This window comes from Heterodontus francisci, unplaced genomic scaffold (assembly GCF_036365525.1).
Source record: "Heterodontus francisci isolate sHetFra1 unplaced genomic scaffold, sHetFra1.hap1 HAP1_SCAFFOLD_106, whole genome shotgun sequence".
Lineage (NCBI taxonomy): Eukaryota > Metazoa > Chordata > Chondrichthyes > Heterodontiformes > Heterodontidae > Heterodontus > Heterodontus francisci.
Genome location: NW_027140940.1, coordinates 6,332,172 through 6,356,418, shown reverse-complemented (window position 1 = coordinate 6,356,418; position 24,247 = coordinate 6,332,172). Strand labels below are relative to the sequence as shown.

Below are 24,247 nucleotides of genomic sequence, written 5' to 3'. Positions count from 1 at the left end.
CATCGGAGGGTAATCAAAGCCCAACAATTTACACTTGCTTTCGGCTATTTCTGATCATTGCTGCTAGGATTGTAGTTTTTTGTCTGTTATTTTTTTCGGAATATCTCCTGACAATGCAGAGCATGTGCAGATCGATCACTGACGTCATCACTGTGTCTGAACATTTGTCAGCTTGCCAGTATGGGTCTGTGCACGTGTGTGTCAACGTCACCATGTAATGACGTCAGACGTAATAATGCCCGAGTGTTGCTTCACCCCTCAATGGCCGTGTTCACAATCTCTCTCCCTCCAACAGTACCCCGCTCCCTCCCACCATCACGCCTCAGTCGCTGCTTCTCTTCCTCGCTCTCTCCCACTGTTCTCTCCCGTGCCCGCCTGCTCGCCACTCCCGACTCTTCACTGCTCCATCCTGCCTAGTCGCTAAATCCCCACCCACACCCTCCAACTGCCCCGGCCACTTCTCCTGCTCCATCCCGCCACTCGCTTCCTGCTGGACTCACTTCTGTCACCCACACATACAGCCCCAGCACCCCCGCTGCTTCTCTGGGTGGTGAGGTGGGGATCGAGCAGCGGGAGGGAACAGCGAGCAGACGGGTATGGGAGAGAATGGTGAAATGGAGTGGTGAGCAGTCGGGAGCGGCAGGAAGATGTGTGTGGGAGGGAGAGGGAAAGAGAAGCGGCAATCGCGGGAGGGAGTGGTGTATTTGACGGGGGTGGAAGTGGTGATCACTGCTATTGAGGGGTGAGGCAGTTCGGGTTCAATTGTTTTTGTTTTGTGTTGAATTGAGCAGCCTGACATCATCAGACTACACCGAGCTGTACACATGTGCAAACAGGCTCCTACTCTCTGCACGTGTGTGGCATTCCGCATTGCCAGGACTGGTTAGTGCATGGGCAGAAGATGTCATCACGTAACGCGGGGAAACGGGGAGAAAACGAGAGAGAGCGAGTGGGGGGAGAAGCGGGGAGAGAGCGAGGGGGGAAGTGGGGAGCGCGCGAAGGGGGGGAAGCGGGGAGAGAGTGAGGGGGAGAATGAGGGGGAAGCGGGAAGAGAACGAGGGGGGGAAGCGGGAAGAGAACGAGGGGGGGAAGCGGGGGGAGAGCGAGAGGGGGCGAAGCGAGGGGAGAGCGAGAGGGGGGGGAAGCGGGGGGAGAGCGAGGGGGGGGAAGCGGGGAGAGAGTGAGTGCGGAAAGCGGGGAGAGATTGAGGGGGGTAAGCGGGGAGAGAGCGAGGGGGGGAAGCAGGGAGAGAGCGAGGGGGGAAGCAGGAGAGAGCGAGGGGGGGAAGCAGGGAGAGAGCGAGGGGGGGAAGCAGGGAGAGAGCGAGGGGGGAAGCGGGGAGAGAGCGAGGGGGGAAGCGGGAGAGAGCGAGGGGGGGAAGCGGGGAGAGAGCGAGGGGGGAAGCGGGGAGAGAGCGAGGGGGGAAGCAGGGGGAGAGCGAGGGGGGGAAGCGGGGGCAGAGCGAGGGGGGGAAGTGGGGGGAGAGCGAGGGGGGTCGGAAGTGGGGGGAGAGCAAGGGGGGGGAAGCGGGGAGAGAGTGAGTGGGGAAAGCGGAGAGAGATTGAGGGGGAAAGCGGGGAGAGAGCGAGGGGGGGATGCGGGGGGAGAGCGAGGGGGGTGGGAGCAGCCTGAAGAACTTGGTGGCGGCAGCTACGAGCGTGCACTCCTCCACCCCGGCCACTGACTCCCTGCTTCCTCCCGCGCTCTCCCCCCACCGGTCGCTCCCCACACGGCTCTTTGCTCCCCTCTCCCCACCCCTCTTCGTTCACCATCCCCACTCACCCCTGCTCCTCACCCCCCATCCTCTCACTGGCCATCCGCTGCCCCACCACTCCCTCTCTCCGCTTCCCCCCCACACACCCCGCTCCCTGTCCAGCGATTGTTTGCTGCTATGGGTTTGGGTTGCCTTTCTGTGATTATTTGAGCAATGCCATCTTTAGTCCTGGCAGTTACCCGAACACCGCAGACAGTGACGTTTCAGTGCAGCAGGCTGTATTTACACATGTGCCAGTGCAGCGCCACCGAGTGGTTACATTGTCAGCAAACGCAGCCTTTTTTTCATAACCTTCGACCTTCACCTTGAGGCGACCATTCTCTGTTACCATATTCTACTCTGGAAATCCAGTTGGTGAAGAATATTACTGGAGCTAATCTTTACTCAGTCTCACATTAATTTAGAGTTTAGCATTACAAACATACACCTCCTCACTCAATCACACCACAGTATCAATAAGTGTCTCTTTATATGTGCTCAAGTGAAACCCCAGTTACTGCCCACTACCTGAACACAATTAATATATAATTAGCACTTACTCCAGTTTCTGTATTTTACAGTCCGGTTCCTCAGAGCCTCAGACAGTAGTTCACTCCTGAATCTCCCAGTTTATTATTATTCAGGTCCAGATCCGTCAGTGATCGGTTTGTATTGAGAGCAGATGCGAGATCTTCGATACAAGAATCTGAGAGATTGTTTCGTCCCAGCCTGGGATCAAAGATAGAGAAATAACAGGAATCAGAGTAAATCCCCAGTGTTTATTAATAACATTATTACTGATATTAATAGTAATGTACAGTGTCAGATACCCAGTTATTATAAAGGAGGGAAGCAGGGAGGGAGCGAGGGGGGGAAGCGGGGAGAGAGGGAAGGGGGGAAGCGGGGAGAGAGCGAGGGGGAAGCAGGAGAGAGGGAGGGGGAAGCAGGAGAGAGCGAGGGGGAAGCAGGGAGAGAGCGAGGGGGAAGCAGGGAGAGAGCGAGGGGGGAAGCAGGGAGAGAGCGAGGGGGGAAGCAGGGAGAGAGGGAGGGGGGAAGCAGGGAGAGAGGGAGGGGGAAAGCAGGGAGAGAGGGAGGGGGAAAGCAGGCAGGGGGGAAGCAGGGAGAGAGGGAGGGGGGGAAGCGGGAAGAGATCGAGGGGGGGAAGCGGGAAGAGATCGAGGGGGGGAAGCGGGGAGAGAGGGAGGGGGGGAAGCGGGAGAGAGCGAGGGGGGAAGCGGGGAGCGATCGAGGGTGGAAGCAGGGAGACAGCGAGGGGGGAAGCAGGGAGAGAGCGAGGGGGAAGCAGGGAGACAGCGAGGGGGGAAGCAGGGAGAGAGCGAGGGGAAGCAGGGAGAGAGCGAGGGGGGAAGCAGGGAGAGAGCGAGGGGGGAAGCAGGGAGAGAGCGAGGGGGAAGCAGGGAGAGAGCGAGGGGGACGCAGGGAGAGAGCGAGGGGGGATGCAGGGAGAGAGCGAGGGGGGACGCAGGGAGAGAGCGAGGGGGGACGTAGGGAGAGAGCGAGGGGGGACGCAGGGAGAGAGCGAGGGGGGACGCAGGGAGAGAGCGAGGGGGGACGCAGGGAGAGAGCGAGGGGGGACGCAGGGAGAGAGCGAGGGGGGACGCAGGGAGAGAGCGAGGGGGGACGCAGGGAGAGAGCGAGGGGGGGAAGCGGTCAGAGAGCGAGGGGGGGAAGCGGTCAGAGAGCGAGGGGGGAAGCGGTCAGAGAGCGAGGGGGGGAAGCGGTCAGAGAGCGAGGGGGAAGCGGTCAGACAGCGAGGGGGGGAAGCGGTCAGAGAGCGAGGGGGGGAAGCGGTCAGCGAGCGAGGGGGGGAATGCGGTCAGAGAGCGAGGGGGGGAAGCGGGCAGTGAGCGAGGGGAGGAAGCGGGCAGTGAGCGAGGGGGGGAAGCGGGCAGTGAGCGAGGGGGGGAAGCGGTCGGAGAGCGAGGGGGGAAGCGGTCGGAGAGCGAGGGGGGGAAGCGGTCAGAGAGCGAGGGAGGGAAGCGGGCAGAGAGCGAGGGGGGGGAAGCGGTCAGAGAGCGAGGGGGGGAAGCGGGCAGAGAGCGAGGGAGGGAAGCGGGCAGAGAGCGAGGGGGGGAAGCGGTCAGAGAGCGAGGGGGGGGAAGCGGTCAGAGAGCGAGGGGGGAAGCAGTCAGAGAGCGAGGGGGAAGCGGGCAGAGAGCGAGGGGGGAAGCGGGCAGAGAGCGAGGGAGGGAAGCGGGCAGAGAGCGAGGGGGGGGAAGCGGTCAGAGAGCGAGGGGGGGGAAGCGGGCAGAGAGCGAGGGAGGGAAGCGGGCAGAGAGCGAGGGGGGGAAGCGGTCAGAGAGCGAGGGGGGGAAGCGGTCAGAGAGCGAGGGGGGAAGCGGGCAGAGAGCGAGGGGGGGAAGCGGGCAGAGAGCGAGGGGGGAAGCGGGCAGAGAGCGAGGGGGGGAAGCGGGCAGAGAGCGAGGGGGGGGAAGCGGGCAGAGAGCGAGGGGGGGAAGCGGGCAGAGAGCGAGGGGGGGAAGCGGGCAGAGAGCGAGGGGGGGAAGCGGGCAGAGAGCGAGGGGGGAAGCGGGCAGAGAGCGAGGGGGGGAAGCGGGGAGAGAGCGAGGGGGAAAGAGGGGAGAGAGCGAGGGGGGAAAGAGGGGAGAGAGCGAGGGGGGAAAGAGGGGAGAGAGCGAGGGGGGAAAGAGGGGAGAGAGCGAGGGGGGAAAGAGGGGAGAGAGCGAGGGGGGAAAGAGGGGAGAGAGCGAGGGGGGAAAGAGGGGAGAGAGCGAGGGGGGAAAGAGGGGAGAGAGCGAGGGGGGAAAGAGGGGAGAGAGCGAGGGGGAAGAGGGGAGAGAGCGAGGGGGAAGAGGGGAGAGAGCGAGGGGAGAAAGAGGGGAGAGAGCGAGGGGGGAACGAGGGCAGAGAGCGAGGGGGAAAGAGGGCAGAGAGCGAGGGGGGAAAGAGGGGAGAGAGCAAGGGGGAAGAGGGGAGAGAGCGAGGGGGGAAGAGGGGAGAGAGCGAGGGGAGAAGAGGGGAGAGAGCGAGGGGGGGAAGCGGGCAGAGAGCGAGGGGGGAACGAGGGCAGAGAGCGAGGGGGGAAAGAGGGCAGAGAGCGAGGGGGGAAAGAGGGGAGAGAGCAAGGGGGGAAGAGGGGAGAGAGCGAGGGGGGAAGAGGGGAGAGAGCGAGGGGGGAAGCGGCAGAGAGCGAGGGGGGAAGCGGGCAGAGAGCGACGGGGGGAAGCGGGCAGAGAGCGACGGGGGGAAGCGGGCAGAGAGCGAGGGGGGGAAGCGGGCAGAGAGCGAGGGGGGGAAGCGGCAGAGAGCGAGGGGGGGAAGCGGGCAGAGAGCGAGGGGGGGAAGCGGGCAGAGAGCGAGGGGGGGAAGCGGGCAGAGAGCGAGGGGGGGAAGCGGGCAGAGAGCGAGGGGGGAAGCGGGCAGAGAGCGAGGGGGGGAAGCGGGCAGAGAGCGAGGGGGGGAAGCGGGCAGAGAGCGAGGGGGGGAAGCGGGCAGTGAGCGAGGGGGGAAAGAGGGGAGAGAGCGAGGGGGGAAAGAGGGGAGAGAGCGAGGGGGGAAAGAGGGGAGAGAGCGAGGGGGAAAGAGGGGAGAGAGCGAGGGGGAAAGAGGGGAAAGAGCGAGGGGGGAAAGAGGGGAAAGAGCGAGGGGGGAAAGAGGGGAAAGACCGAGGGGGGAAAGAGGGGAAAGAGCGAGGGGGGAAGAGGGGAGAAAGCGAGGGGGGAAAGAGGGGAGAGAGCGAGGGGGGAAAGAGGGGAGAGAGCGAGGGGGGAAAGAAGGCAGAGAGTGAGGGGGGAAAGAGGGCAGAGAGTGAGGGGGGAGAGAGGGCAGAGAGCGAGGGGGAAGAGGGGAGAGAGAGAGGGGGGAGAGGGAGAGGTGAGGGGGAAGAGGGAGAGAGTGAGGGGGGGAAGCGGGGATAGAGTGAGGGGGGGAAGCAGGGACAGAGCGTAGGTGAAGAGGGGATAGAGGGAGGGGGAAGTGCGGTAAGAGCAGGGGGAGAGAATGTGCAGTTCGTGAGGGGGGAAGCGGGGGGAAAGTGAGGGGGGACGCGGGGAGGGAGCGAGGGGGGACGCGGGGAGGGAGCGAGGGGGACGCGGGGAGGGAGCGAGGGGGGACGCGGGGAGGGAGCGAGGGGGACGCGGGGAGGGAGCGAGGGGTACGCGGGGAGAGAGCGAGGGGGGACGCGGGGAGAGAGCGAGGGGGACGCGGGGAGAGAGCGAGGGGGGACGCGGGGAGAGAGCGAGGGGGACGCGGGGAAAGAGCGAGGGGAGGAAGCGGTCGGAGAGCGAGGGGGGGAAGCGGTCGGAGAGCGAGGGGGGAAGCGGTCGGAGAGCGAGGGGGGGAAGCGGTCGGAGAGCGGGGGGGGAAGCGGTCGGAGAGCGAGGGGGGGAAGCGGTCAGAGAGCGAGGGGGGGGAAGCGGTCAGAGAGCGAGGGGGGGAAGCAGGGACAGAGCGTAGGTGAAGAGGGGAGAGAGGGAGGGGGAAGTGCGGTAAGAGCAGGGGGAGAGAAATGTGCAGTTCGTGAGGGGGGGAAGCGGGGGGAAAGTGAGGGGGACGCGGGGAGGGAGCGAGGGGGGACGCGGGGAGGGAGCGAGGGGGGACGCGGGGAGGGAGCGAGGGGGACGCGGGGAGAGAGCGAGGGGGGACGCGGGAGAGAGCGAGGGGGACGCGGGGAGAGAGCGAGGGGGGACGCGGGGAGGGAGCGAGGGGGACGCGGGGAGAGAGCAGGGGGGGAGCGGTCGGAGAGCGAGGGGGGGAAGCGGGGAGAGAGCGAGGGGGGACGCGGGGAGAGAGCGAGGGGGGTCGTGGGGAGAGAGCGAGGGGGGACGCGGGGAAAGAGCGAGGGGGGGAAGCGGTCGGAGAGCGAGGGGGAAGCGGTCGGAGAGCGAGAAGGAAGCGGTCGGAGAGCGAGGGGGGAAGCGGTCGGAGAGCGAGGGGGGGGTAGCGGTCGGAGAGCGAGGGGGGGAAGCGGTCAGAGAGCGAGGGGGGAAGCGGTCAGAGAGCGAGGGGGGGGAAGCGGGCAGAGAGCGAGGGAGGGAAGCGGTCAGAGAGCGAGGGGGGAAGCGGGCAGAGAGCGAGGGGGGAAGCGGGCAGAGAGCGAGGGGGGAAGCGGGCAGAGAGCGAGGGGGGGAAGCGGGCAGAGAGCGAGGGGGGGAAGCGGGCAGAGAGCGAGGGGGGAAGCGGGCAGAGAGCGAGGGGGGGAAGCGGGCAGAGAGCGAGGGGGGGAAGCGGGCAGAGAGCGAGGGGGGGAAGCGGGCAGAGAGCGAGGGGGGGAAGCGGGGAGAGAGCGAGGGGGGAAAGTGGGGAGAGATCGAGGGGGGAAAGAGGGGAGAGAGCGAGGGGGGAAAGAGGGGAGAGAGCGAGGGGGGAAAGAGGGGAGAGAGCGAGGGGGAAAGAGGGAGAGAGCGAGGGGGGAAAGAGGGCAGAGAGCGAGGGGGGAAAGAGGGCAGAGAGCGAGGGGGAAAGAGGGCAGAGAGCGAGGGGGGAAAGAGGGGAGAGAGCAAGGGGGGAAGAGGGGAGAGAGCGAGGTGGGAAGAGGGGAGAGAGCGAGGGGGGAAGCGGGCAGAGAGCGAGGGGGGGAAGCGGGCAGAGAGCGAGGGGGGGGAAGCGGGCAGAGAGCGAGGGGGGGAAGCGGGCAGAGAGCGAGGGGGGGAAGCGGGCAGAGAGCGAGGGGGGAAGCGGGCAGAGAGCGAGGGGGGGAAGCGGGCAGAGAGCGAGGGGGGAAGCGGGCAGAGAGCGAGGGGGGAAGCGGGCAGAGAGCGAGGGGGGAAGCGGCAGAGAGCGAGAGGGGGAAGCGGGCAGAGAGCGAGGGGGGAAAGAGGGGAGAGATCGAGGGGGAAAGAGGGGAGAGAGCGAGGGGGAAAGAGGGGAGAGAGCGAGGGGGGAAAGAGGGGAGAGAGCGAGGGGGGAAAGAGGGGAGAGAGCGAGGGGGGAAAGAGGGAGAGGGCGAGGGGGGAAAGAGGGGAAAGAGCGAGGGGGAAAGAGGGGAAAGAGCGAGGGGGGAAAGAGGGGAAAGAGCGAGGGGGAAAGAGGGGAAAGAGCGAGGGGGAAGAGGGGAGAAGCGAGGGGGAAAGAGGGGAGAGAGCGAGGGGGGAAAGCGGGGAGAGAGCAAGGGGGGAAAGAGGGGAAAGAGCGAGGGGGGAAGAGGGGAGAAAGCGAGGGGGGAAAGAGGGGAGAGAGCGAGGGGGAAAGCGGGAGAGAGCAAGGGGGAAAGAGGGCAGAGAGTGAGGGGGAAAGAGGGCAGAGAGGGAGGGGGGAAAGAGGGCAGAGAGTGAGGGGGAAGAGGGGAGAGAGTGAGGGGCGAAGAGGGGAGAGAGTGAGGGGAAGAGGGGAGAGGTGAGGGGGGGAAGCGGGGATAGAGTGAGGGGGTAAGCGGGATAGAGTGAGGGGGGGAAGCAGGGACAGAGCGTAGGGGTGAAGAGGGGAGAGAGGGAGGGGAAGTGCGGTAAGAGCAGGGGGAGAGAAGTGTGCAGTTCGTGAGGGGGGGAAGCGGGCAGAGTGGGGGGAAGCGGGCAGAGAGCGAGGGGGGGAAGCGGGCAGACAGCGAGGGGGGAAGCGGGGAGAGAGCGAGGGGGGGAAGCGGGGAGAGAGCGAGGGGGGGAAGCGGGCAGAGAGCGAGGGGGGGAGGCGGGCAGAGAGCGAGGGGGGGAAGCGGGCAGAGAGCGAGGGGGGGAAGCGGGCAGAGAGCGAGGGGGAGAAGCGGGCAGAGAGCGAGGGGGGGAAGCGGGGAGAGAGCGAGGGGGGAAAGAGGGGAGAGAGCGAGGGGGAAGTAGGGAGAGAGGGAGGGGGAAGCAGGGAGAGAGGGAGGGGGAAGCAGGGAAAGAGGGAGGGGGAAGCAGGGAAAGAGGGAGGGGGCAAGCGGGGGGAGAGCGACGGGGGGGAAGAGGGGAGAGAGCGGGGGGGAAGCAGGGAGAGAGGGAGGGGGAAGAGGGGAGAGAGCGAGGGGGTAAGCGGGGATAGAGTGAGGGGGGAAGCAGGGACAGAGCGTAGGTGAAGAGGGGAGAGAGGGAGGGGGAAGTGCGGTAAGAGCAGAGGGAGAGAAGTGTGCAGTTCGTGAGGGGGGGAAGCGGGGGGAAAGTGAGGGGGGGGAAGTGGGGGGAGAGCAAGGGGGCAAGCGGGAAGAGAGGGAGGTGGGAAGCAGGGAGAGAGGGAGGGGGGAAGCGGGGAGAGAGGCAGGGGGGAAGCGGGGAGAGAGGGAGGGGGAAGCGGGGAGAGAGGGAGGGGGGAAGCGGGGAGAGAAGGAGGGGGGAAGCAGGGAGAGAGGGAGGGGGGAAGCAGGGAGAGAGGGAGGGGGTAAGCAGGGAGAGAGGGAGGGGGGGAAGCAGGGAGAGAGGGCGGGGGGAAACGGGGAGAGAGGGAGGGGGGAAGCGGGGAGAGAGGGAGGGGGGAAGCGGGGAGGGAGGGAGGGGGAAGCGGGGAGGGAGCGAGGGGGGAAGCGGGGAGAGAGGGAGGGGGGAAGCGGGGAGAGAGGGAGGGGGGAAGCGGGGAGGGAGCGAGGGGCAAAGCGGGGAGGGAGCGAGGGGGGAAGCGGGGAGGAAGCGAGGGGGGAAGCTGGGAGGGAGCGAGGGGGGAAGCGGGGAGAGAGGGAGGGGGAAAGCGGGGAGAGAGGGAGGGGGGGAAGCAGGGAGAGAGGGAGGGGGGAAGCAGGGTGAGAGGGAGGACGGAAGCAGGGAGAGATGGAGGACGGAAGCAGGGAGAGAGGGAGGACGGAAGCAGGGAGAGAGGGAGGACGGAAGCAGGGAGAGAGGGAGGACGGAAGCAGGGAGAGGGAGGACGGAAGCAGGGAGAGAGGGAGGGGGGAAGCAGGGAGAGAGGGAGGGGGGAAGCAGGGAGAGAGGGAGGGGGGAAGCAGGGAGAGAGGGAGGGGGGAAGCAGGGAGAGAGGGAGGGGGGAAGCAGGGAGAGAGGGAGGAGGGAAGCAGGGAGAGAGGGAGGAGGGAAGCAGGGAGAGAGGGAGGAGGGAAGCAGGGAGAGAGGGAGGGGGGAAGCAGGGAGAGAGGGAGGGGGGGAAGAAGGGAGAGAGGGAGGGGGCAAGCGGGGGTTGAACGACGGGGGGGGGAAAGAAGGGAGAGAGCGAGGGGGAAGCGGGGAGGAGGCGAGGGGGTAAGCGGGGAGGAGGCGAGGGGGAAGCGGGGAGGAGGCGAGGGGGGAAGCGGGAAGGGAGCGAGGGGGAAACGGGGAGGGAGCGAGGGGGAAACGGGGAGGGAGCGAGGGGGAAGCAGGGAGAGAGCGAGGGGGAAGCAGGGAGAGAGCGAGGGGGAAGCAGGGAGAGAGCGAGGGGGAAGCAGGGAGAGAGGGGGGGTAGCGGGGATAGAGTGAAGGGGGGAAGCGGGGATAGAGCGAGGGGGGGAAGCGGGGAGAGAGCGAGGGGGGGGAAGTGGGGTGAGAGGGAGGGGGGAGGAAGCGGGGAGAGAGGGAGGGGGGAGGAAGCGGGGAGAGAGGGAGGGGGGAAGAGGGGAGAGAGGGAGGGGGGAAGAGGGGAGAGAGGGAGGGGGAAGCGGGGAGAGAGGGAGGGGGGAAGAGGGGAGAGAGGGAGGGGGGAAGAGGGGAGAGAGGGAGGGGGGAAGAGGGGAGAGAGCGAGGGGGGGAAGCGGGGAGAGAGGGAGGGGGGAAGCAGGGAGAGAGGGAGGGGGGGAAGCAGGGAGAGAGGGAGGGGGGAAGCAGGGAGAGAGGGAGGGGGGAAGCAGGGAGAGAGGGAGGGGTGAAGCAGGGAGAGAGGGAGGAGGGAAGCAGGGAGAGAGGGAGGGGGGAAGCAGGGAGAGAGGGAGGGGTGAAGCAGGGAGAGAGGGAGGGGTGGAGCAGGGAGAGAGGGAGGAGGGAAGCAGGGAGAGAGGGAGGGGGGAAGCAGGGAGAGAGGGAGGGGGGAAGCAGGGAGCGAGGGAGGGGGGAAGCAGGGAGAGAGGGAGGGGGGAAGCAGGGAGAGAGGGAGGGGGGAAGCAGGGAGAGAGGGAGGGGGAAGCATGGAGAGAGGGAGGGGGGAAGCAGGGAGAGAGGGAGGGGGGAAGCAGGGAGAGAGGGAGGGGGGAAGCAGGGAGAGAGGGAGGAGGGAAGCAGGGAGAGAGGGAGGGGGGGAAGAAGGGAGAGAGGGAGGGGTGATGCAGGGAGAGAGGGAGGGGTGAAGCAGGGAGAGGGGGGGAAGCGGCTGAGAGAGGGAGGGGGCAAGTCGGGGGAAAGCGACGGGGGAAGAGGGGAGAGAGCGAAGGGGAAGCAGGGAGGGAGCGAGGGGGCAAGTGGGGAGCGAGCGATGGGGAAGCAGGGAGAGGTCGTGGGGGTAGCGGGGAGCGAACGAGGGGGGGTAGCAGGGATAGAGTGGGGGGGGAAGCACGGAGAGAGCGAGGGGAGAGAAGTGGGGAGAGAGCGAGGGGGGGAAGCAGGGAGAGAGCGAGGGGGGAAGCGGTCAGAGAGCGAGGGGGGGAAGCGGTCAGAGAGCGAGGGGGGGAAGCGGTCAGAGAGCGAGGGGGGGAAGCGGTCAGAGAGCGAGGGGGGGGAAGCGGTCAGAGAGCGAGGGGGGGAAGTGGTCAGAGAGCGAGGGGGGGGAAGCGGTCAGACAGCGAGGGGGGGAAGCGGGCAGAGAGCGAGGGGGGAAGCGGGCAGAGAGCGAGGGGGGGAAACGGGCAGAGAGCGAGGGGGGGAAGCGGGCAGTGAGCGAGGGGGGGAAGAGGGGAGAGAGCGAGGGGGGAAAGAGGGCAGAGAGCGAGGGGGGAAAGAGGGCAGAGAGCGAGTGGGGAAAGAGGGCAGAGAGCGAGGGGGGAAAGAGGGCAGAGAGCGAGGGGGGAAAGAGGGCAGAGAGCGAGGGGGGAAAGAGGGCAGAGAGCGAGGCGGGAAAGAGGGCAGAGAGCGAGGCGGGAAAGAGGGCAGAGAGCGAGGGGGGAAAGAGGGCAGAGAGCGAGGGGGGAAAGAGGGCAGAGAGCGAGAGGGGGAAAGAGGGCAGAGAGCGAGGGAGGAAGGGGGAGAGAGTGAGGGGGGAAGAGGGGAGAGAGTGAGGGGGGAAGAGGGGAGAGAGGGAGGGGTGAAGCAGGGTGAGAGGGAGGGGTGAAGCAGGGAGAGAGGGAGGGGGGACGCAGAGAGAGATGGAGGGGGGAAGCAGGGAGAGAGGGAGGGGGGAAGCAGGGAGAGAGGGAGGGGGGAAGCAGGGAGAGGTGAAGTAGGGAGAGAGGGAGGAGGGAAGCAAGGAGAGAGGAAGGTGGGAAGCAGGGAGAGAGGAAGGTGGGAAGCAGGGAGAGAGGGACGGGGGAAGCAGGGAGAGAGGGACGGGGGAAGCAGGGAGAGAGGGACGGAGGAAGCAGGGAGAGAGGGAGGGGGGAAGCATGGAGAGAGGGAGGGGGGAAGCAGGGAGAGAGGGAGGGGGGAAGCAGGGAGAGAGGGAGGGGTGAAGCAGGGAGAGAGGGAGGGGTGAAGCAGGGAGAGAGGGAGGGGTGAAGCAGGGAGAGAGGGAGGGGGGGAAGCAGGGAGAGAGGGAGGGGGAAGCATGGAGAGGGGGAGGGGGAAAGCAGGGAGAGAGGGAGGGGGGATGCAGGGAGAGAGGGAGGGGGAAGCAGGGAGAGAGGGAGGGGGGAAGCAGGGAGAGAGGGAGGGGGGAAGCAGGGAGAGAGGGGGGGTGGGGAAGCGACGGAGAGAGGGAGGGGGCAAGTCGGGGGAAAGCGACGGGGTAAGAGGGGAGAGAGCGAGGGGGAAGCGGGGAGGGAGCGAGGGGGCAAGTGGGGAGCGAGCGATGGGGAAGCAGGGAGAGAGGGAGGGGGTAGCGGGGAGCGAACGAGGGGGGTAACAGGGATAGAGTGGGGAGGGTGGAAGCACGGAGAGAGCGAGGGGAGAGAAGTGGGGAGAGAGCGAAGGGGGAAGCGGTCAGAGAGCGAGGGGGGGGGAAGCGGTCAGAGAGCGAGGGGGGGAAGCGGTCAGAGAGCGAGGGGGGGAAGCGGTCAGAGAGCGAGGGGGGGAAGCGGGCAGAGAGCGAGGGGGGGAAGTGGGCAGAGAGCGAGGGGGGAAGCGGGCAGAGAGCGAGGGGGGGAAGCGGGCAGAGAGCGAGGGGGGAAGCGGGCAGAAAGCGAGGGGGGGGAAGCGGGCAGAAAGCGAGGGGGGGGAAGCGGGCAGTGAGCGAGGGGGGAAAGAGGGGAGAGAGCGAGGGGGGAAAGAGGGGAGAGAGCGAGGGGGGAAAGAGGGGAGAGAGCGAGGGGGGAAAGAGGGGAGAGAGCGAGGGGGGAAGAGGGGAAAGAGCGAGGGGGGAAAGAGGGGAAAGAGCGAGGGGGAAAGAGGGCAGAGAGCAAGGGGGGAAAGAGGGCAGAGAGCGAGGGGGAAAGAGGGCACAGAGCGAGGGGGGAAGAGGGCACAGAGCGAGGGGGGAAAGAGGGCAGAGAGCGAGGGGGGAAAGAGGGCAGAGAGTGAGGGGGGAATGAGGGCAGAGAGCGAGGGGGGAAGAGGGGAGAGAGTGAGGGGGGAAGCGGGGATAGAGTGAGGGGGGAAGCGGTGATAGAGTGAGGGGGGAAGCGGGGATAGAGTGAGGGGGGAAGCAGGGAGAGAGGGAGGGGGGAAGAAGGGAGAGAGGGAGGGGGGAAAAAGGGAGAGAGGGAGGGGGGAAGCAGGGAGGTTGGGAGGGGGGAAGCAGGGAGAGAGGGAGGGGGGTTAGCGGAGAGCGAGCATAGGTGAAGTGAGGAGAGAGAGGGGGGGATGTGGGCTAAGAGCAGGGGGAGAGAAGTGTGGAGTTAGTGAGGGAGGGAAGCGGGGAGAGAGCAGCCTGAAGAACATGGTGGCGGTGGGTACGAGTGTGCCCTCCTCCTCCCCAGCCCCCGGCCACTGACTGCAGGCCACTCACTCCCTGCTTCCTCCCGTTCTCTCCCCAGCACCCTCTCCGCTCCCCTCTTTGTTCTCCATCCCCACTCCCCCCGCTCCTCACTCACCATTCTCACTCTGGTCGCCCGCTGCCCCACCCCTCCCTCTCTCCGCTCTCCCCCATAACCCCCTCCACCACCCCGCTCCCTGTCCAGCGATTGTGTGCTGCCATGGGTTTAGGTTGCCTTTCTGTGATTAGTTGAGCAGTGCCATCTTTCGTCCTGGCAGCTACCCGAACACCGCAGACAGTGACGTTTCAGTGCAGCAGGCTGCATTTACACATGTGCCAGTGCAGCGCCACCGAGTGATTACATTGTCAGCAAACGCAGCCTTTTTTTCATAACCTTCGACCTTCACCTTGAGGCGACCATTCTCTGTTACCATATTCTACTCTGGAAGTCCAGTTGGTGAAGAATATTACTGGAGCTAATCCTTACTCAGTCTTACATTAATTTAGAGTTCAGCATTACAAACATACACCTCCTCACTCAACCACACCACAGGATCAATAAGTGCCTCTTTATATTTGCTCAAGTGAAACCCCAGTTACTGCCCACTACCTGCACACTATTAATATACAATTAATATACGATTAGAACTTACCACAATTTCTGTATTTTACAGTCCGGGTTCCTCAGAGCCTCAGACAGTAGGTTCACTCCTGAATCTCCCAGTTTATTATAATTCAGGTTCAGATCCGTCAGTGATCGGTTTGTACTGAGAGCAGATGCGAGATCTTCGATGCAAGAAGCTGTGAGATTGTTTTCTACCAGCCTGGGATCAAAGGTGGAGAAATAACAGGAATCAGAGTAAATTCCCAGTGTTTATTAATAACATTATTACTGATGGTGTTACTACTAGAGTAATATGTAGTGCTTAGTAATAACACCATTGCTGATACTAATAATAATGCACAGTGTTTATTAATAACACAATTACTGATATTAATAGTAACTGACAGTGTCAGATACCCAATTATTATAAAGGGGGGAAGCGGAGAGAGAGGGAGGGGGGAAGCGGGAAGAGAGCGAGGGGGAAGGGGAAGGGGGGGAAGCGGGGACAGGGGTGAAGCGGGAAGAGCGCGGGGGGGGGTGAAGCGGGAAGAGAGCGACGGGGGGAAGCGGGGAGAGAGCGAGGGGGGGAAGCGGGCAGAGAGCGAGGGGGGGAAGCGGGCAGAGAGCGACGGGGGGAAGCGGGGAGAGCGCGACGGGGGGAAGCGGGGAGAGCGCGACGGGGGGAAGCGGGGAGAGAGCGAGGGGGGATAGAGGGCAGAGAGCGAGGGGGAGAAGCGGGCAGAGAGCGAGGGGGGGAAGCGGGCAGAGAGCGAGGGGGGGAAGCGGGCAGACAGCGAGGGGGGAAGCGGGGAGAGAGCGAGGGGGGAAGCGGGGAGAGAGCGAGGGGGGGAAGCGGGCAGAGAGCGAGGGGGGGAAGCGGGCAGAGAGCGAGGGGGGGAAACGGGCAGAGAGCGAGGGGGGGAAGCGGGCAGAGAGCGAGAGGGAGAAGCGGGCAGAGAGCGAGGGGGGGAAGCGGGGAGAGAGCGAGGGGGGGAAGCGGGCAGAGAGCGACGGGGGGAAGCGGGGAGAGCGCGACGGGGGGAAGCGGGGAGAGCGCGACGGGGGGAAGCGGGGAGAGAGCGAGGGGGGAAAGCGGGCAGAGAGCGAGGGGGGAAGCGGGCATGAGCGCGACGGGGGGAAGCGGGGAGAGAGCGAGGGGGGAAAGCGGGCAGAGAGCGAGGGGGGAAGCGGGCAGAGAGCGAGGGGGGGGAAGCGGGCAGACAGCGAGGGGGGAAGCGGGGAGAGAGCGAGGGGGGGAAGCGGGGAGAGAGCGAGGGGGGGAAGCGGGCAGAGAGCGAGGGGGGGAAGCGGGCAGAGAGCGAGGGGGAGAAGCGGGCAGAGAGCGAGGGGGAGAAGCGGGCAGAGAGCGAGGGGGGGAAGCGGGCAGAGAGCGAGGGGGAGAAGCGGGCAGAGAGCGAGGGGGAGAAGCGGGCAGAGAGCGAGGGGGGGAAGCGGGCAGAAGGCGAGGGGGAAAAGCGGGCAGAGAGCGAGGGGGGAAGCGGGCAGAGACCGAGGGGGGGAAGCGGGAAGAGAGCGAGGGGGCAAGCGGGCAGAGAGCGAGGGGGGAAGCGGGCAGAGAGCGAGGGGGAGAAGCGGGCAGAGAGCGAGGGGGGAAGCGGGGAGAAGGCGAGGGGGGGAAGCGGGCAGAGAGCGACGGGGGGAAGCGGGGAGAGCGCGACGGGGGGAAGCGGGGAGAGCGCGACGGGGGGAAGCGGGGAGAGAGCGAGGGGGGAAAGCGGGCAGAGAGCGAGGGGGGAAGCGGGCAGAGAGCGAGGGGGGGAAGCGGGCAGACAGCGAGGGGGGAAGCGGGGAGAGAGCGAGGGGGGGAAGCGGGGAGAGAGCGAGGGGGGGAAGCGGGCAGAGAGCGAGGGGGGGAAGCGGGCAGAGAGCGAGGGGGGGAAGCGGGCAGAGAGCGAGTGGGGGAAGCGGGCAGAGAGCGAGGGGGGGAAGCGGGCAGAGAGCGAGGGGGAGAAGCGGGGAGAGAGCGAGGGGAGAAGCGGGCAGAGAGCGAGGGGGGAAGCGGGCAGAAGGCGAGGGGGAAAAGTGGGCAGAGAGCGAGGGGGGGAAGCGGGCAGAGACCGAGGGGGGGAAGCGGGAAGAGAGCGAGGGGGCAAGCGGGCAGAGAGCGAGGGGGGAAGCGGGCAGAGAGCGAGGGGGGGATACGGGGGGAGAGCGAGCGGGGGGAGAGCGAGGGGAGGAAGCGGGGGGAGAGCGAAGGGGGGAAGCGGGGGGAGTAAGTGGGGGGAGAGCGAGGGGGGTAAGCAGTGGGGGGAGGGGGTGGGGGCGGGAGTAGCCTGAAGAACTTGGTGGCGGTGGGTGCGAGTGTGCACACCTTCTCCCCAGCCCCCGGCCACTAACTGCAGGCCACTCACTCCCTGCTTCCTCCCGCTCACTCCCCACCCCGCTCTTCGCTCCCCTCTCCCCACCCCTCTTCATTCTTCATCCCCACTCCCCCCATCCCCGCTCCTCATCCACCATCCTCACTCTGGTCGCCCTCTGCCCCAGCCCTCCCTCTCTCCGCTCCCACCTCACATCCCCCCCACACACCCCGCTCCCTGTCCAGCCATTATGTGCTGCCATGTGTTTCAGTTGCCTTTCTGTGATTATATGAACAGCTCCATCTTTAGTCCTGGCAGCTACCCGAACACCGCAGACAGTGACGTTTCAGTGCAGCAGGCTGTATTTACACATGTGCCAGTGCAGTGCCACCTGGTGGTTACATTTTCAGCAAACGCAGCCATTTTTTTCATAACCTTCGCCCTTCACCTTGAGGGGACCATTCTCTGTTACCATATTCTACTCTGGAAATCCAGTTGGTGAAGAATATTACTGGAGCTAATCCTTACTCAGTCTTACATTAATTTAGAGTTCAGCATTACAAACATACACCTCCTCACTCAACCACACCACAGGATCAATAAGTGCCTCTTTATATTTGCTCAAGTGAAACCCCAGTTACTGCCCACTACCTGCACACTATTAATATACAATTAATATACGATTAGAACTTACCACAATTTCTGTATTTTACAGTCCGGGTTCCTCAGACAGTAGTTACTCGGAAGTCTGCCGAGTAGATGCGAGATGATGCAGAGCTGAGATTGTTTTCTACCAGCCTGGCATCAAAGGTGGAGAAATAACAGGAATCAGAGTAAATTCCCAGTGTTTATTAATAACATTATTACTGATGGTGTTACTACTAGAGTAATATGTAGTGCTTAGTAATAACACCATTGCTGATACTAATAATAATGCACAGTGTTTATTAATAACACAATTACTGATATTAATAGTAACTGACAGTGTCAGATACCCAATTATTATAAAGGGGGGAAGCGGAGAGAGAGGGAGGGGGGAAGCGGGAAGAGAGCGAGGGGGAAGGGGGAGGGGGGGAAGCGGGGACAGGGGTGAAGCGGGAAGAGCGCGGGGGGGGGTGAAGCGGGAAGAGAGCGACGGGGGGAAGCGGGGAGAGAGCGAGGGGGGGAAGCGGGCAGAGAGCGAGGGGGGGAAGCGGGCAGAGAGCGACGGGGGGAAGCGGGGAGAGCGCGACGGGGGGAAGCGGGGAGAGCGCGACGGGGGGAAGCGGGGAGAGAGCGAGGGGGGAAAGCGGGCAGAGAGCGAGGGGGGGAAGCGGGCAGAGAGCGAGGGGGGGAAGCGGGCAGAGAGCGAGGGGGGGAAGCGGGCAGACAGCGAGGGGGGAAGCGGGGAGAGAGCGAGGGGGGGAAGCGGGGAGAGAGCGAGGGGGGGAAGCGGGCAGAGAGCGAGGGGGGGAGGCGGGCAGAGAGCGAGGGGGGGAAGCTGGCAGAGAGCGAGGGGGGAAGCGGGCAGAGAGCGAGGGGGAGAAGCGGGCAGAGAGCGAGGGGGGGAAGCGGGGAGAGAGCGAGGGGGGGAAGCGGGCAGAGAGCGACGGGGGGAAGCGGGGAGAGCGCGACGGGGGGAAGCGGGGAGAGCGCGACGGGGGGAAGCGGGGAGAGAGCGAGGGGGGAAAGCGGGCAGAGAGCGAGGGGGGAAAGCGGGCAGAGAGCGAGGGGGGAAGCGGGCAGAGAGCGAGGGGGGGAAGCGGGCAGACAGCGAGGGGGGAAGCGGGGAGAGAGCGAGGGGGGGAAGCGGGGAGAGAGCGAGGGGGGGAGGCGGGCAGAGAGCGAGGGGGGAAAGCGGGCAGAGAGCGAGGGGGGGAAGCGGGCAGAGAGCGAGGGGGGGGAAGCGGGCAGACAGCGAGGGGGGAAGCGGGGAGAGAGCGAGGGGGGGAAGCGGGGAGAGAGCGAGGGGGGGAGGCGGGCAGAGAGCGAGGGGGGGAAGCGGGCAGAGAGCGAGGGGGGGAAGCGGGCAGAGAGCGAGGGGGGGAAGCGGGCAGAGAGCGAGAGGGAGAAGCGGGCAGAGAGCGAGGGGGGGAAGCGGGCAGAAGGCGAGGGGGGAAAGCGGGCAGAGAGCGAGGGGGGGAAGCGGGCAGAGACCGAGGGGGGGAAGCGGGAAGAGAGCGAGGGGGCAAGTGGGCAGAGAGCGAGGGGGGAAGCGGGCAGAGAGCGAGGGTGGGATACGGGGGGAGAGCGAGCGGGGGGAGAGCGAGGGGAGGAAGCGGGGGGAGAGCGAAGGGGGGAAGCGGGGGGAGTAAGTGGGGGGAGAGCGAGGGGGGTAAGCAGTGGGGGGAGGGGGTGGGGGCGGGAGTAGCCTGAAGAACTTGGTGGCGGTGGGTGCGAGTGTGCACACCTTCTCCCCAGCCCCCGGCCACTAACTGCAGGCCACTCACTCCCTGCTTCCTCCCGCTCACTCCCCACCCCGCTCTTCGCTCCCCTCTCCCCACCCCTCTTCATTCTTCATCCCCACTCCCCCCATCCCCGCTCCTCATCCACCATCCTCACTCTGGTCGCCCTCTGCCCCAGCCCTCCCTCTCTCCGCTCCCACCTCACATCCCCCCCACACACCCCGCTCCCTGTCCAGCCATTGTGTGCTGCCATGTGTTTCAGTTGCCTTTCTGTGATTATATGAACAGCTCCATCTTTAGTCCTGGCAGCTACCCGAACACCGCAGACAGTGACGTTTCAGTGCAGCAGGCTGTATTTACACATGTGCCAGTGCAGTGCCACCTGGTGGTTACATTGTCAGCAAACGCAGCCATTTTTTTCATAACCTTCGCCCTTCACCTTGAGGGGACCATTCTCTGTTACCATATTCTACTCTGGAAATCCAGTTGGTGAAGAATATTACTGGAGCTAATCTTTACTTAGTCTTACATTAATTTAGAGTTTAGCATTACAAACATACACCTCCTCACTCAACCACACCACAGTATTGATAAATGTCTATTTATATGTGCTCAAGTGAAACCCCAGTTAATGCCTACTATCTGCACACAATTAATATACAATTATCACTTACTTCAGTTTCTGTATTTTACAGTCCGGGTTCCTCAGAGCGTCAAACGGCAGTTTCACTCCTGAATCTCCCAGTTTATTAAAATTCAGGTCCAGATCAGTCAGAGATCGGTTTGTACTGAGAGTAGATGCGAGATCTTCGATACAAGAAGCTGTGAGATTGTTTTCTACCAGCCTGGCATCAAAGATGGAGAAATAACAGGAATCAGAGTAAATCCCCAGTGTTTATTAGTAACATTATTACTGATGGTGTTATTACTAGAGTAATATGCAGTGCTTAGTAATAACACCATTACTGATATTAATAGTAATGTACAGTGTCAGATACCCAGTTATTATAAACACAATCTCACACAGTCTGGTACTTACCCCAGTTTCTGTATTTTACAGTCCGGGTTCCTCAGAGCCTCAGACAGTAGTTTCACTCCTGAATCTCCCAGATTATTATCACTCAGGTCCAGATCCGTCAGTGATCGGTTTGTACTGAGAGCAGATGCGAGATCTTCGATACAAGAATCTGTGAGATTGTTTCTTCCCAGCCTGGGATCAAAGATAGAGAAATAACAGGAATCAGAGCGGGTGGGCGGGGGGGGGGGGGGAAGTGCAGAGAGTGCGGGGGGGTTTATTAATAACATTATTACTGATGGTGCTATTAGTAGAGTAATATGCAGTGCTTAGCAATAACACTATTACTGATACTAATAATAATGCACAGTGTTTATTAATAACACCATTACTGATATTAATAGTAATGTACAGTGTCAGATACCCAGTTATTATAAACACAATCTCACACAGTCTGGTACTTACCCCAGTTTCTGTATTTTACAGTCCGGGTTCCTCAAAGCCGCAGACAGTAATTTCACTCCTGAATCTCCCAGATTATTGGAATCCAGTCTAAACACAAACAGACAGAGAGTGAGAAACAAACTGAATCAAACCCTGGACCTGATACAATTCACTTTCTGTTGAATGTTACAGGAAACACTGAAAAAGACTTGAGGAAATTAATAACCAGATTTTCCCATCACTGACAATGAATCTCACACTGTAGAACTCCTCATATATTCAGGAGCTGTCAATAAACATCAAAGAGGGAAGTAACGGGACAGAAGGTAGGTGATTGGTTGGTGAGTATTACAGTGTGTTTTTGTCTCTCTAAGTGACAGCATTTGAATAAAGTATTGCTTGGGGAAATAAATCTATTACTTTATTAAATTAATTCGATAAATGAACTAATTAATACATTTATTATGAATTGTTTTAAAAGACCTAATTACATTTATTCAGATTATCAATAAACAAATTAATTATAAAAGACTAGAGATGACAGGGCAGGCTACGTGTCAGGACTGTAGGATGTGGGAGCTTGAGGATAGCGAGACTGTCCCACATTCCCACACCAGCAGGAAATGTCTCCGTCTTCAGTCATTCCAGCTCAGAGTCAATGGGCTGGAATGTGAGTTAGAGACATTCCCAAACATAAGGGAGGGGGTGGAATGTCTTCACAGTTTTATCCAGAACACAGTCACAGTTCAGAGAAAATCACAGGTTCAAGAAGAAGATGTAACCATTAGGGAGCAGCATGGTGAGGACTGAGGAGAGGTCGAGAAGGAGGTCCCTCAAACACAGGTACTGTCCAAAAGGTACAATGTACTTGTTACCTGTGAGGACAAGGAGAAAGACTGTGGGGAGGACAGTCACAATGTAGACCAAGACACTGTGGCTCAGAAGACTGTCCAAGGGGGAAAGAGCAGAATAGAATGTGGTAGTGATAAGGGTTTCTATAATTAGAGGGATGGATAGCGTCCTCTGCAGTCATGAATGAGAATCCTGTCGGGTGCGTTGTCTACAAGGTGCCTGGGTAAGGGATATCTTATGGTGGCAGGAGAGCAATTTGGAAGGGGAGGGAATAATCCAGTTGTCGTGGTCGATGTTGGAACAAACGACATATGTAGGAACCGGGAGGAGATCCAGCTGAGGGAATATCAGGTGTTAGGAGCTAAATTAAAAAGCAGGACCTCAAGGGCAATAATCACTGGATTATTTCCCAAGCCACATGTAAATTGGCAAAGAAACAGTCAGATCAGGAGAATTAAAGTGTGGCTAAAGAGCTGGTGTGGGAAAGAGGGGTTCCTTTAAATGAAACACTGGCACCGGTACTGGCACAGGAAGGAGTTATACTGAGTTTACAGACTCCACCTGAACCGGGATGGGACCTGTGTCCCAGTGGAAAGAGTAAATAGGGAGATGGTAAAGGCTTTAAACTAATAAGACGGGGCAGGGTGGGGGAGGGTGGGGAGATGGGGAGGGATGAACAGAAAATGAAATGAACCTGAAAATAAACAATACAGGTAAGTGGAGCATTCTCATAGAGTCGTACAGCATAGAAACAGACCCTTCGGCCCACTGTGTCCATGCCGACCATAAAGCCTATCTATACTAATCCCACCTGCCTGCATTAATTCCATATCCCTCTATGTCTTTCTCATTCAAGTACCTTTCCAGATGCCTCTTAAATTTTGCTACTGTCCCTGCCTCCACCACCTCCTCTGGCAGCTCATTCCAGATACCCACTATTCTTTGTGTGAAACATTTACCCCTTTGATTCCCTTTAAACCTCCTCTCTCTCACCTTAAATCTATGCCCTCTAGTTTTAGTCACCCCTACCATGGGAAACAAACTCTGGCTATCTACCCTATCTGTGCCTCTCATAATTTTATATACTTCTATCATGTCCCTTCTCAGCCTCCTTCGCTCCAGGGAAAACAGACCCAGCCTATCCAATCTCTCTTTATAACTCAGGCCCTCCAAACCAGGTAACATCCTTGTGAATCTTTTCTGCATCCTCTCTAGCTTAATCACATCTTTCCTGCAGTACGGCGACCAGAACTGCACACAGTACTCCAAGTGTGGCCGAACCAACGTTATGTACAACTGCAACATGACGTCCCAACTCTTGTACTCAATGCCTCAGCTGATGAAGGCAAGCATGCCAGACACCTTCTTCACCACCCTGTCTACCTGTGTTTCCACCTTCAGGGAACAATGTACTTGCACCCCAAGGTCTCTCTGCTCAAGAACACTCCCCAGGGCCCTGCCATTCACTGTAAATGTCCTGACCTGGTTTAACTTCCCAAAATGCATCACTTCACACTTGTATGCATTAAATTCCATTTGCCAATCCCTTGCCCACTTTCCCAGTTGATCGATATCCTTTTGTAACCTGAGACAACATTCTTGACTGTCCACTATACCACCAATTTTGGTGTCATCTGCAAACTTACTAATCATGCCCCTTGCATTCACATCCAAGTCATTAATATATATGACAAACTACAGAGGGCCCAGCATCAATCCCTGCGGCACACCACCGGTCACCGGCCTCCAATCTGAAAAACAACCCTCCGCTACCACCCTCTGCCTCCTATCACCAAGCCAATTTTTGTATCCAATTGGTTAGCTCACCCTGGATCCCATGTGTTCGAACCTTCCGCACCAGCCTACAATGTGGGACCTTATCAAAGGCCTTGCTAAAGTCATGTGGACAACGTCCATCGCCCTGCCCTCATCAATCCTCTTGGTCAAATCCTCAAAAAACTCAATCAAATTCGTGAGACATGATTTCCCACGCACAAAGCCATGCTGACTATCCCTAATCAGACCATGCCTTTCCAGATGCATATAAATCCTGTCTCTCAGAATCCCTTCCAATAACTTTCCCACCACTGATGTAAGGCTCATCGGCCTGTAGTTCCCTGGCTTATCCCTGCTGCCCTTCTTAAATAAAGACACAACATTAGCTATCCTCCAGTCTTCCGGTACCTCACTGTGGGAGCAGTTTTGCTGAGCTTTTGCTTCTATAACTGTTATTTGAGTAAGTAGATTAATATAATCCTAGCGAATATATGTATATATATATATATATATATATACTTTCAACTTATATATGAGAGTATAGTTACATATTGGTACAAAATGGAGTATTTACCCGAGGCATTGTGGGACAGGTTAGTTAGCTCGCAGTTTGAGCCTGGTACAGCACAGCACAGACACCGAGAGGGGCCCTTCTTATCAGTGTAACTGCACACTGCACCGCACCCTCAGGAATGCAGGCCCAATTAAAGTGATAGTTGGAAGACTCCAGGATAATTGATGGGGCCTGAGATCATCAATTGGTGATCAGGGGCTTGCATGAGCTGATCACGTTGCCACATGATGATTAATCAGTAATCTAATTGGTAATATGTGTAATGTATGTAATCAATAACCATTCTGATTGGATGATGTCCAGCCTGGATGGGCTGAGTAACTGTCTATCCATTGTGGATTTTCCTTTGTCCGGTGGAGTAGCACTGGACCGCCTTAAGGGAAGGTGTGCACCCCATGATATCATGCAATAAAGTGTTTATTTTCAAAGTCTGAATCCGGAGAATTTGTTCAACAATTTGGCATAATCTGGATTTCTCCAACACCACCTGTGGCTAACGATGATACAAAAATCTCTGCCAGGGCCCCAGCAATCTCCTCCCTTGCTTCCCATAGCATCCTCGGATACACCTGGTCAGGCGCTGGGGACTTATCCACCTTAATGCGCTTCAAAACTTCCAACACCTCCTCCTTTGTAATGTTGATATGCTCCAGGATATCGCTGTTCCCTCCCTTGAAATCACTAGCTTCCATGACCTTCTCCACGATAAATACAGACGAGAAGTATTCATTTAGGACCTCGCCCATTTCCCATGGCTCCACACATAGATTGCCACA

The 24,247-nt window shown here is 61.1% G+C and overlaps 1 protein-coding gene across 1 annotated transcript in view; it reads right to left on the bottom strand.

The window, feature by feature from the left end:
- Nucleotides 1-2,343: 2,343 nt before the first annotated feature.
- LOC137361459 (NACHT, LRR and PYD domains-containing protein 3-like) overlaps nt 2,344-24,247 on the bottom strand; it is a 170,367-nt gene continuing 148,463 nt past the window's right edge. The window contains exons 6-10 of the mRNA XM_068026321.1: nt 20,291-20,377; nt 19,850-20,020; nt 19,485-19,655; nt 14,158-14,328; nt 2,344-2,482 (exon numbers count right to left, since the gene is read on the bottom strand). Coding sequence (XP_067882422.1) covers nt 2,344-2,482; nt 14,158-14,328; nt 19,485-19,655; nt 19,850-20,020; nt 20,291-20,377 — 739 coding nt within the window. The remainder of the gene's footprint in view (nt 2,483-14,157; nt 14,329-19,484; nt 19,656-19,849; nt 20,021-20,290; nt 20,378-24,247) is intronic.